The sequence below is a fragment of the Astatotilapia calliptera genome, chromosome 14 (assembly GCF_964374335.1).
Source record: "Astatotilapia calliptera chromosome 14, fAstCal68.1, whole genome shotgun sequence".
NCBI lineage: Eukaryota > Metazoa > Chordata > Actinopteri > Cichliformes > Cichlidae > Astatotilapia > Astatotilapia calliptera.
In genome coordinates this window covers 21,604,085-21,617,200 of record NC_137435.1, presented here as the reverse complement: position 1 = coordinate 21,617,200, position 13,116 = coordinate 21,604,085, and the positions used below count along the sequence as shown (strand labels likewise).

The window sequence follows — 13,116 nt, the reverse complement described above, 5'->3', positions numbered from 1 at the left end:
AAAAGATCCTCGAGTAGAAAGTAATATTAAATAAATTCTAACAACAGCTGATCAAGCTTAAACGTGCTGCTGTTGTTCAGCCGCTGGTTTCCTCTTTCTGGTGCAAAGTGGGCCAAAAACAAACCAGAAAGATGGACTCACGACAGAAAAGCCGATCAGCTGATCGTTAAGCAGTTTCATGATTGAAGTAGCAGCAAGAAGAGGCAGTCGCTTGTTAAGCTTAACGCAGGAATGCTTTACAAACATTCAGAGATGGACTTACACACTTGCTTTACTTCTCTCGGGGATAACTTTGTCGGAGATGAAATGCCGGGTTGCTAGCGAAGCTCCAAATGCTTTCCAGATTCCAGACCACCGACAGGTCCCGCATGCCACAGCCGCTCTATCACGTGATGCATACTGCTCCGACGTGCTAACGTTCTGAGGTGAGTTACGGCGTGTTGCAAGTTTTGTGAGGTGCTTTCGTGATATTTAATGGATCGGATTACATTTTTTATTTTTCTCCGATATCCGATCCAGTAATTTAGGTCAGTATCGGACCGATACCGATACGTAATATCGGATCAGTCCATCTCTAGTTTATATGTCAGGTTGGGTCTTACACTCCACCTCTCTGGGAACTCCCAGGCCCTCCAAGGCCTATCTCCCCTCACCACACTCCCTGCCGGTAAGTGATGCCCTCAGGCATCGGTGCGTGGTGGTTCTTGGTGTCCGGGGCTGGGCACTCAGGTATGTACCAGCTCACTCCCGGTGACTACTTGGCGGGGCCTGGTGCCTGTTGCTTGGTCAGGCCCCTTCCGGGGCAAAGGGGGCCCTCGGGCCTCCGGCCTCTGGGCCTGCGGCTCGGTTCACTCTGGCACAGCTGGCTGCCGGCAGAGCCGGTGGGCACGCCAGTGCAGCCCCCTCTGGCTTCTGCTCTGTGGCTACTGGGTGTCCCCTCATCTGGGGCTCTCCTCAGCTCTTCCCAGGAGGGTGGCACGGATGCCCCTCCATTGGTCCTCCTTGGGCTCTCGCACTCTGGGGCCTCTGGATGTCTGGAGCCTGGATCTCCTCCATGCCTGCTTCATGCCCTGGGGGACGGGGCTATGGCTCTCTACATCCTCTAACAGACCATTACATGGGGAAACCTTTTGAATACAAGCGCACTGATCCACACAGGTGTGCACACGGGTGTTCACTGTTCATAGACATAAACTACACCTTTATTGGCTGCTATTTCCTAGCACATTGTGCTGTCGGTCCTGCTTGCTACACAATAACATTCAATATTTAGTATTTACTGCTGTTTACACTTAGCTAGATTAACGTGATGGTGTTGTGTTTAGTATGTTGCTCTGTTTTGTTTTGTTTTTGCTTGTTTTCTCTTCTTTTTCTCTCAACAGGTGATCCAGGAGATTTTTTTTTCTCTTCTTTCTCTTTTTAAGTGCCCTTTCTCACTGTCCCTCTTCCCTTCTGTTTTTCTTTTCCTTCATCTTTCTTTCTCCCTTTCCTATCCCTCAGTCATGTCTGTCCCATCTGTAACAACTGAAAATAAAATAAAATAAATAATAACAACAAAGGTTGATCAAATGGACCAATACGGCAAGGCCATGATGATCCATTTGGCAAAGTGTGTAGTTGGTGTGTAGTTACTAGTTATTGAGTGCTTTTTCTAACTTTAAAAGGTCAGAAAGATGTTTCCTTATTAAATTACACCAAGGCAAATCAAACCTACATATTATTAACAGCTTTATTACATGCTAGCAAGAACTGCCTTTCCCTTCTTCATGCTCCAACTAAAAGCCATAAGTGCATATTTGTTTTCTGGATATGTAATATTTACAATACAAGATCAGCAGCAAACAGTAGTATTCACATTTGACTATTGAAATGCACAGATTTGGGTGTCTGTGGCCATTGGCAGCAAGGGAGAGAGGGCAAAGGATAAAACAGCTCAAAGGTACTGAGAGGTAAACAGAGGCAGAAAGTGAAAGGGGGGGGAGAGACCAGAGAGAAAGAGACAGGCATGGGGGAAAATTAGACGCACTCGACTTGAAAAATGGAAGAGAGGAAGAGAGAGTGGAAGAAGGATAGCAGGAGGTGGAACAGACAGTTAATGGATTGTCTTTTGTGAGCAGACTCTGGCATGTCAACAGATTCTCATTTGCATGAACAGGCACTGAGCAGCAAAGAGTCAATGAGTCAGCCTCCCTCACCCCCTCTTTCACTCACAAACACACACGGACAAAATGCTACAAAGATCTGGCTATATTGGACAGTTCTCTTATATCACACTCTCACAGTAAGACAAGCGCACACGCGTACACACACACACCCTGAACCCAGGACATCCTTGCTTTGAGATGCCAGCTGAGCTGTTATTTGGTTTTTAAGGTCTCAGATTGAGCCACTGACAGCCCACTCTTTTACAGAAGTGACTTTCACACTTCACCTCACTGGTGCCAACAAGATTTAGTGACTTTTCACAGCCCTTCAGTGACTTTTTTTTTTTGTAAACCACCTAGAGAAAACTCTGTGTTTAGTATCGCAAATCAGAGATCTTTCTTAGAGAGCGAGGCATACCTCTTTCACCACAAGAGGAAAACTACGAGGCGTTCTGTTACTTTCTCCTGAAAGTTACATCATCATGGCCGTTATCTTCAGTCCTGTAAAGCCTGAAATGTGAAATAACTGCGGGAAAATTCTAGATTTTTGAAACTGGACCATTTAGTGAACCTTCTGACATATTTAAAGAAAATAATGTATATAAATGAACATATATGTATCATGTTCGCTACATCCATTATTTTTGTGCAATTTATTGCTTAAAAATGTTTTGTGCAATTTTTATTTAGGCTTTTCGTGGGGGACGAAATCACACTGATGATGCAGAGGTCACAAAAAGTCATGTATTAAATGTGATACACTTGGCATGACAGGATTAACTTACTGTATGTGTAACATGGAGTGCCAATTTAGCTCGACAGGTGAGCAGGAGCCTGTGTGTTACAAGGCTGAGATGTAGCTCCTTCCCCTGCTTCCCTGTCCACTATCTAATAAAGGCAAAAAGAACTTAAAAAACATTTATTTTCAAGTTGTTGTTTTTTTTAAACTTATATGTGATTATAGGTTATAGGTGATTTGGTTAGTGAAGCAGTTCTAAAACCTCTGCTTTGCATTATGATTACTACCAAATCTCTGGGCCCCAAAATATAGTATTTGGGAGTATAGTATGTGCTCGTCCACAAAAGATTGATACGGTAGTAGGGTGGAAAACAGATCCGTCCCAAGAATCTGATGAATGTGCCTCTCCATTACTTGGATATGTAGATGTATTCATTTTAAGGCTTTATCACACAGGGACTCAATTGTCAATCTCTGTGCCAAATGTTACAAAAACACTGAAGCACTAAATCTGTATAAATCCTTCTCTTTCTATTTTAGGTTTCTTTGTCTCAACAATCACAGGCTAAAAATATTTTTACCGTTTCCCCCTCTTCTGATGTTTTCTCCCAGTCTGTCAGTTCATTTCTTTCCTCCTTGTCGCTGCATTTTATTAAAGTAGCAATTGTAAACATAGACAGGAAGGACACTGATTTTCAAAGCACTCTCCACCGAACAAACGGTAACGACGGTGATTTATCTCTCAGAGATCAAAGGCGGCGCTAATGTCAAGATTTTCTTTGTACTCCGACAAACAGGTGCACAAATAATGCGCACACACACAAACCTCACTGAAGAGTCCATACATATGCAGTACAGAAGCATTTGCTACGCAAGTATTACACAGCAGATTTGTCCATTCCTTGACAAATGTTTGTTCACTTTATCATTTAGCAAGATTTCTTTGTGACTGCCCAAAAACACACCGTGTTATTAATAACTGCCAAAAATCAGCTGAACAATATAAGCTTAAGCTAATATAGACCACTTCACACATAGCGCTCACTTAGACTTCGACTGACTCATCCTAACCAGAATTTTGACTCTTTGACCCAAAGAGTCTAGGACCTTTTCTGATATTAGTAACAAAGCATCACTGCTGTGGAGGCAGATGCCATGACTCACAGATTCTGAGCTATTCACCCTGTTACTTTTAAGAGCAACAAAATATCAAAATCCAGTGCATTCAGACCTTGCCCCCAAAAATACCACCAAACCTGCCAACCTTTCTCAGACATGAGATATTTAACAGGAATCCCTTCATCAGCCTGTTAAAGTGAAGCTGTTCTATCATTCATACACCACTGATTTATTGGGATTTTTTTTTTCATATAGCCATGACTATAGTTTACAGAGAGTGGCCAGAAAAGGAGAAATGTGAGCTTCATTTCTCTGGTTGATGTCAGAGGTAAGAGGCAAATGGCTAGACTGCTTTGGGCAGATAGGAAAGAAGCAGCGACTCATACAACCACACGTTTCAACCAAGGTGTGCAGAACAGTTCTGTGAACTCGCAACACATTGAAACTTGAAGCAGATGAACTACAGCAGCAGAAGACCACACAGGGAACCACTTCTGTCAGCTAAGAACAATAAAATGAGACTACAGTTCACACAACTCACCAAAAAGCAGACAACAGAAGGCTGGAAAAATATTGCCTTGTTTTGATGACTCTGCTGCAACATTTGGATGATAGCATCAGGGGATATTTTCTTGGCACACTTTGTGTTCCTCAGTACCAATTGACTATCATTTAAATGCCACACCCTACCTGAGTATCAATGCTGAGCATGTCCGTCACTTCATCAACACAGTGTACCCATCCTCTGACGGTTGCTTCCAGCAGGATATGTTAGGATGCCTGGGTTGTTGACCCAGGGTTTGAGTTTATTATATTATTTATCATTTCTAGTCTTTGGTCTCTTAGAGTTCTGTCTTATGGTTTATGTCTCGGTGTAATCCTTAGTTGCTATATCCCCGTGTCCAGTCAGTGTCTGTGTCTGCCCTGGTCCCACGTCTCTGTTCCCTCTGTTGTAGTGCCTGCCTGTGAGTCTGTCTGTAAGCTCAGTCTGTGTTATGTTTCCTGTTTTACTTTGAAAGTCCGTGTCTCGTGTAAATGTGTCTGGTTTTGCTTCCTTTGTCTCGTTAGGCCTGATTTTCCCCAGCTGTGTTTCCCTCCTGTTACCCATTCCCTGATTGCTCCCTTTGTGTATTTAAGCCCTGTGTTTCTCTGTGTCTGTGTTGTGATCTACCCTTATGTAGGTGGTCGGTCGGTCGGTCGGTCGGTCGGTCGGTCGGTCGGTCGGTCGGTCGGTCGGTCGGTCGGTCGGTCGGTCGGTCGGTCGGTCGGTCGGTCTGTCTGTCTGTCTGTCTGTCTGTCTGTCTGTCTGTCTGTCTGTCTGTCTGTCTGTCTGTCTGTCTGTCTGTCTGTCTGTCTGTCTGTCTGTCTGTCTGTCTGTCTGTCTGTCTAGTCCTAGTTTTGTTACCCTTTTGAGTTCAGCATTAAAGCTGTGTTTTGAGTTACTTTCTGTCTCCAGAGTCTGCACTTTGGGTCCTTCTCCTGCCTGCACACAGCTGTCACATAACAGGATAAAGCATTGTGTCACTTAAACTGGTTTCTTGTACATGACAGAGTCTCACCACATTATTAAGACTGGGAGCATTGTCACTATGTTTCACTGTCTGACCTCTCACACAGATGTTTCAAGAGAGCTCTATCTTCTGTATGAAGAAAACAAAAATGCACCATACTAAATGCATATGTACTTATTCCAAATTAGAAACAAGGAATCCAAATAATCTAAGAGGTAGGGCTGGACGATATGGCCTAAAATCCATATTGCGGCATAATTTGAAGCACGTGCAGTAAGGATATATATCGTGATATATTATTTTCTTCTGTATAACGTATTTTCCACACTATAAGGCACACTTAAAATCTTTTAATTTTCTCAAAAATCGAGAGTGTGCTTTATGTATAAATTCTGGTTGTGCTTATTGACCTCGAATTAATTTTGGCGTGCAGAAATCTGTTAAAAAATGTTTTAGTACAACTTTGGTAAGCTGCACTGCTTGACGGATTGTCAGAGCATTACGGCTGCCGTAGTGAGGAGCTTCGCGGAGTATTCTGGGTCCAAAACTCCGTCCCAAAGTCAAACTGAGAGTTTAAAACGGTCTAAATTCTTTCATCTTTAATAAAATGATCAGCGTTGCTGCTTTATCGGGTGTAACAATTAAGTTTTACATCCATGCATCCATGAAAACAGAATTTATTAAATTTAACGGAGTTACAAGTTAACAGGAAGTTAGCTCGCTAGTTTACACCTAAACATTTCACGCCATGTTCTGACTGAGAGATTTTTGAAACGAATTAAAACGTACAGCTCTGCTACCACTTCCAAAATAATGAAGACAGAAAACTAAACAGCAGTGGTGTTTGCAGGGTTACTGAAGTTGGACTACCTGGTATATAATGTTGTGCTACGTGATTGCTAGCGACACAGCTATGTTAGCATAACATTAGCACAGTGAAGCTGGAGGATGAACATCAACTTTTCTTCCACTCATTAAAAGTTAACGTGAGGGATTCTGGTGGTTAGGGACAAATGCAATCGCATAGCAGGATGCTATACACGGGCCAAACTTCAGTCAGGAGAACAACTGAGATTATTCATGCACAATACAAGGTTAGTTATTAATGGTAGTCGCTGCTCTTGTGGTGTGTGCGATGCTTTCGACCAAAACAGGCGCAGCTTGATGACATCATCAACATGCACTATCACAATAGAGCGGTATAGTCGAAATCTCTGACGTTGGCCAAATTTATATCGTTTCAATCGCATATTGTTTATGTCGCCCACCCCTACTAAGAGGCAGACGTAAACTCCAGTGTGAGAGAAACATGACGAAGGCGATGATGCATCGGTTAGAGGTGAGTATATAAGAGTGCACTCTGTTTGCACTCAGTGTGTTGACCACAGTGTTCGCTGCGCACAAAGACCAAGCTGACCTTTTCAGTAGGTCTCTTGCACAGCACATATCCCTGGGCGAAGAGAGGAAAGAAGTCAAACTGAAAATTCAGTGAAGGCCATCCAAACAAGCACACACATTGCACGGCACTGGAGTGAGGCCTCTTTACCTTGGCCTGTCGCCTTCACTGTCTGCCCTTTCTGGTGAAAATGTCAGCCCATCCTCTCGTTTTTTTTCTGCCTGTCTGCCCAGGTGACACAAGATTCACCGGGCAAAAATTTGGGAAAAACTATATTTGCCTGCTCTGGAAACACATATTTTAAAGTCTCTAGCAAATAGTATTTGGAGTTTGGAGATGATATATAACTTAAATTTCAGCAGTGCCAGGTTTGGTCACTGGTGACGCACACAGAAGGAAGCCTCACTGACTCTGAAGTAAACATAGATGTGCTAAAATACCTTTTTCGACCAGAGGACTGTGGATGATTTTAAACCTGATTTCACACGCAATCTTTTGCCCGTAGCACCAATCAGTAACTTATGTTTGTGCTTTGCCAACCAGATGCATCTGGCATTTTTGAAGCAATCATAGCTGCATTTTTTAATCGATAAAAACATTTTTAAAATTAATTTACTCCCCGAAGAAATGGAAGAAAATGAAAAGGCTTGGAGATAAGAAGCAGAAAAGCTTTGTGAAGGAAGAGACAGACCTCAGTAAGCAGCAGAGAAGGAGAGAGAGGTGAGAGAGAATTACAGTGAATTTTTAAGAGACACTGACAGAGAGAAGATGAAAGCTTGAGAGGAGACGCTGTAGTGGTGCTTGAGATCTGACTGTGAAGAGGTGGGATCCGACTGCTGAGGGCATGTGGAATGTGGACTTTGCGGTTCATTGTTATTGTGTGCCTCTGCATACATGTGTCCAGGACATGAACCTGTGTAGCTGTGCAAATGAATGGATCAAGAACTAAAAATGGCCAAAGCAAGACTGACAACACTTAAACTGAACCTTCTATATATGCATCTTAGCATCTACATTGCAGCTTGCATTTTTCAGACAACAACCATGCCCAAATAAGTGCTTTATTTTAAGAAATTATTACAGTATTGAAATGTGGTAATTAAGGGCAATAGTTCTTAAAATTGTCACTCCGTGACTTTTTTAAAAAAGGACATTTTCAGTGAATTCATGAAAACTTTAGCTTTTATAATTGCAGAAAAGTCTCTGCAATGAGCTACCAGCTACCAGAACTTGCACGCCTATCATTTAGTTTCACTGGTCCAGCCCACTTAAGATCAAAGTGGCCGATGATGTAAAATCAGTATGACTTCCTTGATGTACCCACTTATCGTCTTGCATAAAAGTAAAACAAATTCGATGATTTTCAATTATTTATACAGGTATTTTATTGAAATATTTACGTCAGTTTAGTTTAAAAATGAATTTTAACTGCTAGCTGCCGTGCCAGGGCAATGACTAGAGCAAACAGTGCTTAGACAAGGAGCATAACATGGTGAGATTTTAAACACATTGTGTGCCACTCACTATAGCTTCACATTGCCATTCATTTAACTTGCCACTATATATGATACATGTAGTCATTTCATTGCCCCAGCTATTGCGCCCATGGTGTTGCTTTGCCTACAAGAGTAAAAATAGCATCTGTGCTTAGAATTGCCAAAACAGTCTGCCTGCATAAGTCCTGGCACTGTCTCATTAAAATCATCTCATCTCTCATCTGAACACAGAATAAGCCACCTGTTACACAAGCAACCGCTAAAAAGGACAGCAGAGGAACAGGACAAACGCATAAATATGAAAACAACCCTCCAAGTGATTTAAAATCAAACAAATATCACTTATTTACCTAAATCACAGTTTTTTCTTCATGCTCAAGCCTTTGGTTCGAAGTGGATGGGAAGAAATTTGTAGCTAAAATGATCAGAAACTAGCTTTCAGCTTCAAGGTGGATCAAAGATGTAAATATCTCATGACCTGCGGATATGGTAGATATGAATCTATAAAATTAATGCACCTCTCTGCAGCTTAAGCTCAAGACATACCTATCTCACTCACTCAATCACACAATCACACATACACTGCGCAGCACCGTGGCTGCTCTGATTAATCTCTTCTCTGTCGATTCTGTTTAGCGTCAGGGTGTTCGGTGCTATCGCTGGCGACCTGTGGAGACCATCCAATCAATAGAGAGCTGGATATAGCACACAAATCCCACTGATTAATTCTTTCTCGCAAACTGGAACCAATTCAAACCACACCTCTCCTGAGCAAAATCATTACAAGCCTGTGGGCGTTGATGTGATGACGTGGAACAGAGTTCAATACAAACAAAGTGCTGCTAACACATGACTACTTTTTTGGGGGGGGAGATGAAAGACAAGACAGAGAAGTTCAAATTTAGCTATACTAAATTCAGCCTTGACTTAGGACACATTAAACAAATCGGTATCTGGGGAAATTTGTAACTATAAAGACAATAAAACTGTGGCCTTCTTGCACTAATTTAGAGGAAACACTGGAAGCTTTCATGTGATACCAAGGCAGAACAAAGATTCCATTTTTTCCATGGTGCATAAAGCCCTACGCTGGGACATGACAAAGAGTGCATGCTCTTCTAATCAGGCTAAACATGGATCAGTCTGCCCAAAACTAAGCCACAGTTCACTGATCTAAAGGCAGTGCCATGCTTGTTTTAACAGTGATACAGAATGTAAGCTGTTCCAACAGCACAAGTGCATCATGCTTGTTAACAATCTCTGTGTCTGTGGCAACAAAGACAGCACATAAAATCATGGCATGGTTAGATTTTTAGGATGTGTTGATTAATACATGACAATAGTGACCTCATTACTTAAGAACTTGGAATCTGGAGTTAATCTTCCATGTAGGATAGCTTTACCTTCTCCTTGATGTCCGCTTGTGTGGTGTCAGGCCTGGTACGGATAGTAAATGGGGATGCAAGCCTCAGTAGGATGCCTTGAAATGAGGGATCCATCTTAGGTGAGACAATCTCAAAACAGTCCCTGAACGAGAGGCTCCGGTAAGTCTCTATACGAGTCTGTTTCCTCAGTCCTTCCCCAAGCTGCAGTAGCTCCATGTGAGGCCCCAGGACAAGGTGAAACGGAAAGGCACGGCAAAATGTGGCCAGGCCAATGCGCAGATCGCTGGGGTTGGTGGAGATCGAGAGGGGGGGTCGTTTACCGGTCGCCGAGGCGGCGTTGGGGAGGGAAGAGATGCAAAGAGGGCTGGTCTCCTGGATTTGGAAGGAGAGGCAAACTGTCGGAGCAGTGGTCGGGAAAGGAGAGGGAGGGGATGGGGATGAGGAGGGTGAGGCAGTGGGAGACGCGGTCGGGGTCGGGGTCGTCGAGTCACAGTCTGTGTTTTCTGCATCTTTATTGGGCAACAAGGGAGTTAGAGGGGGCACCTCTTCCACCTCCACTTGTGAATGAAAGATACGCCTGGCAACAGCTCTGATCAACCCCGGCATGACCAACCCGACAACAGGGGCAGGGTTGAAGCAATGAAGAACCAATATTTTTCCTCCTCCATTTCTTTCTGCCTGATCTCCAACTTTGTCCAATTTTCTTCTGCCTTTGTCCTCCTCACGGGGGTCCTTACACTGGAAGGAGGGGCTCTCAGATGAGGCACGGCGCCCCGTAGAGGTGCGAATGTGTTCCAAAATGGCGTCAAAGCCATTGAAGAAATCCTGGAGGTTGCCACCCACAGCCCGAAGTACACGTTCATTTTCTTCAAAGCAGAGACCAAAGAACTCCTCTCCAAAATGCTCTCGCAGCTCACAGAATGGTACTCCTGGGACAGGGGGATGAGAAACACCAGTGTCAGCCATGCTGTATTGCACTCTTCTGAGGATGTAAACATAGTTTTGATATCATAGACAGTGAACTAAACAGCTAAACTATCAACATATTGGAGAAGATACTCTCCTGTTTTTGAAGAAGAAATATGCACTTTAATGTTTTGATGCCTACACGAGTATGATTTTCTGTTACAGCGGCAATTTATATAAAACCCAACATTATCTTTACTCCATGGTATGTTTAGACAGAGATTCAAATCCAGCAGAAAAAATCATTTCAGGGATATCGAGCAGAGAAAATCAGTGTTTTGAGTAATCAAACATCAAAGCTGTGCTAATATAATTAATACAGATAAAATAAAATAAACATGTCGGGTGCTTGTTGAGTGACAGAAAAAAAATGGGATTAAAAGATTAGAAAAAAGTCAAAGCGACATTTGACGTAAATAAAACCTCAAAACAGGATAAAACTGTAAAAAAATAAATAAATAAATACGGAAGAAAATCCACAGAATTTGTGAAGTATAATTAAAGACATCAAAAGGTCCGACTAAACAGGCTCACAGAAAAACAAAACTGCAAACAGCACAGTCAGTGAATCCAGATTAGAGATTAATATAGTCTTCTGACGTCACAGAAGAAATTTTGGTACTCTTGTGCCTGAGAGTATATGCAGTTGTCCAAGCAAAAGCCAAATCCTCTGTAGGCCTCAGTGTTTCGCTTTATGTGACACAACTGCGTAATCTAAACACTAATTAGTTCTCCTTTACTTGTTTTTTGTTCGCTTTTTTGTACATGTCCTTGGCTGTCCTTGAAAAGCTCTATAAATAAAATGTATTATTATTATTATTAAGATGAACCATGATACAGGTATCAGTTATTTATCAGCTGATTTGTACTCTTCTTCCAACAGTCATGCGCTCAGGATGATGACCAAAAGAATGAAAACCCAGATAAAAATAGAATAGAATAGAATAGAATAGAATAGAATAGAATAGAATAGAATAGAATAGAATAGCCTTTATTGTCATTGTACAGAGTACAACGAAATTGGAGTGCCACTCCCATTTCGTTGTACTCTGTACAATGACAATAAAGGCTAAAAGAGGCCTAAATGGGGTTTTGTAAATGTTTCCTTTAAAAAAATGGAGCACCTTAGTGAAACGCCATTAGTGATCTATGGGGAAAGAAAGCTAATGATGGATGATGCCTTAGCTTAGCTCCAGTTTTTCTATTAGGAGCATTATAAAATTACTGCCAGTTTTGCTGGGAAAGGAGAGGCATGGTGAGGACAAAAGTTTGAGTATAGACTATATGGATGTCACAGCTGGAGACCACAGCAGAGTACATTTTTGACCAAGAACTACATAAAACTTGGATTGATTTGATTACAGAATCCATTTCCCTCCAAGTGTAAACTGAAGAGTTGAATCAGCCCAAAGTTTAGAAATCATTCCTCAAATATCCTTGAGTTGATGTCTCTGACTTCAGCTTTTATTCTCACTGAAAATCGTTGGCAGCACAGAAACCAAAGAGTATTAATGAGCTGGATGCTTTTATCAGAAAGTGGCATAAAAATAATGCATGAATGCGTTCTTACTCATTACAGAAATTAAAGGATATGGTGGTTAGCACTGTTGTCTAACACCAAGAAGGTCCTGAGTTCGATTCCACCACCTGTGTTGAGTTTGCAGGTTCTCCCCTTGTTTGTGTGGGTTCTCTCTGGGTACTCTAGATTCCCACAGTCCAAAGACATGCAGTTAGTGAGGTTAGGTCAACTGGTAATTCTAAGGGTAGGATGCGAGAAGGATTACTTTTTACTGCTATCGCTAGAGTCAACGTTATGAACATAGTGGTGGTAATGGTTAAAACACTGCTTTGAATTGGACCCATGCAGAGTGTACAGATAGCTTCTAAAGCCAGTGAACACATAATAGCTATATACTGTCACCACGGGGCAGTGTCTGAAATAAGCAGTCTTTAAGCTAAACTGAGTGCAAAAAACATTGAAATGTGTCCACTACGAGCAAAGTCTTTGCTTTTCATGCTATTTTTTTCCACTGTCACTTTCTTTCCTGTTAAGGCTCTTTTTTTTTTAGCCAATAAGCATTCGACCTCTGCACAGCGTCATCCACGTTGAGCGAAGTGTCACTGGGGGGGGGGGGGGGGTTTGGAAGACTGCATGCTAGCACATTTGCATAGGCAAACACCTTCCCAAAACAGACATAAACGCCATACTGTAACACCGGCTTACCGAGAAAATGCAGAAAATCAGAACATTAAAAATTTTTTTAAAAAGACTCAAAGGACGTACGAGACTGTAGATGGAGGCAGGAAGAGATCTTAGATGTAACAGAGGGAAGAAGAAGCTGTACTGAGTGACTCACCAG

The 13,116-nt window shown here is 42.2% G+C and overlaps 1 protein-coding gene across 1 annotated transcript in view; it reads right to left on the bottom strand.

Annotated features, from left to right (window-relative positions):
* The window catches only part of gucy1a2 (guanylate cyclase 1, soluble, alpha 2), a 55,242-nt gene that overhangs the window by 29,752 nt on the left and 12,374 nt on the right, over nt 1-13,116 (bottom strand). Inside the window, exon 4 of the mRNA XM_026191758.2 lies at nt 9,809-10,719. Within this exon, the coding sequence (XP_026047543.1) occupies nt 9,809-10,719 (911 nt within the window). The remainder of the gene's footprint in view (nt 1-9,808; nt 10,720-13,116) is intronic.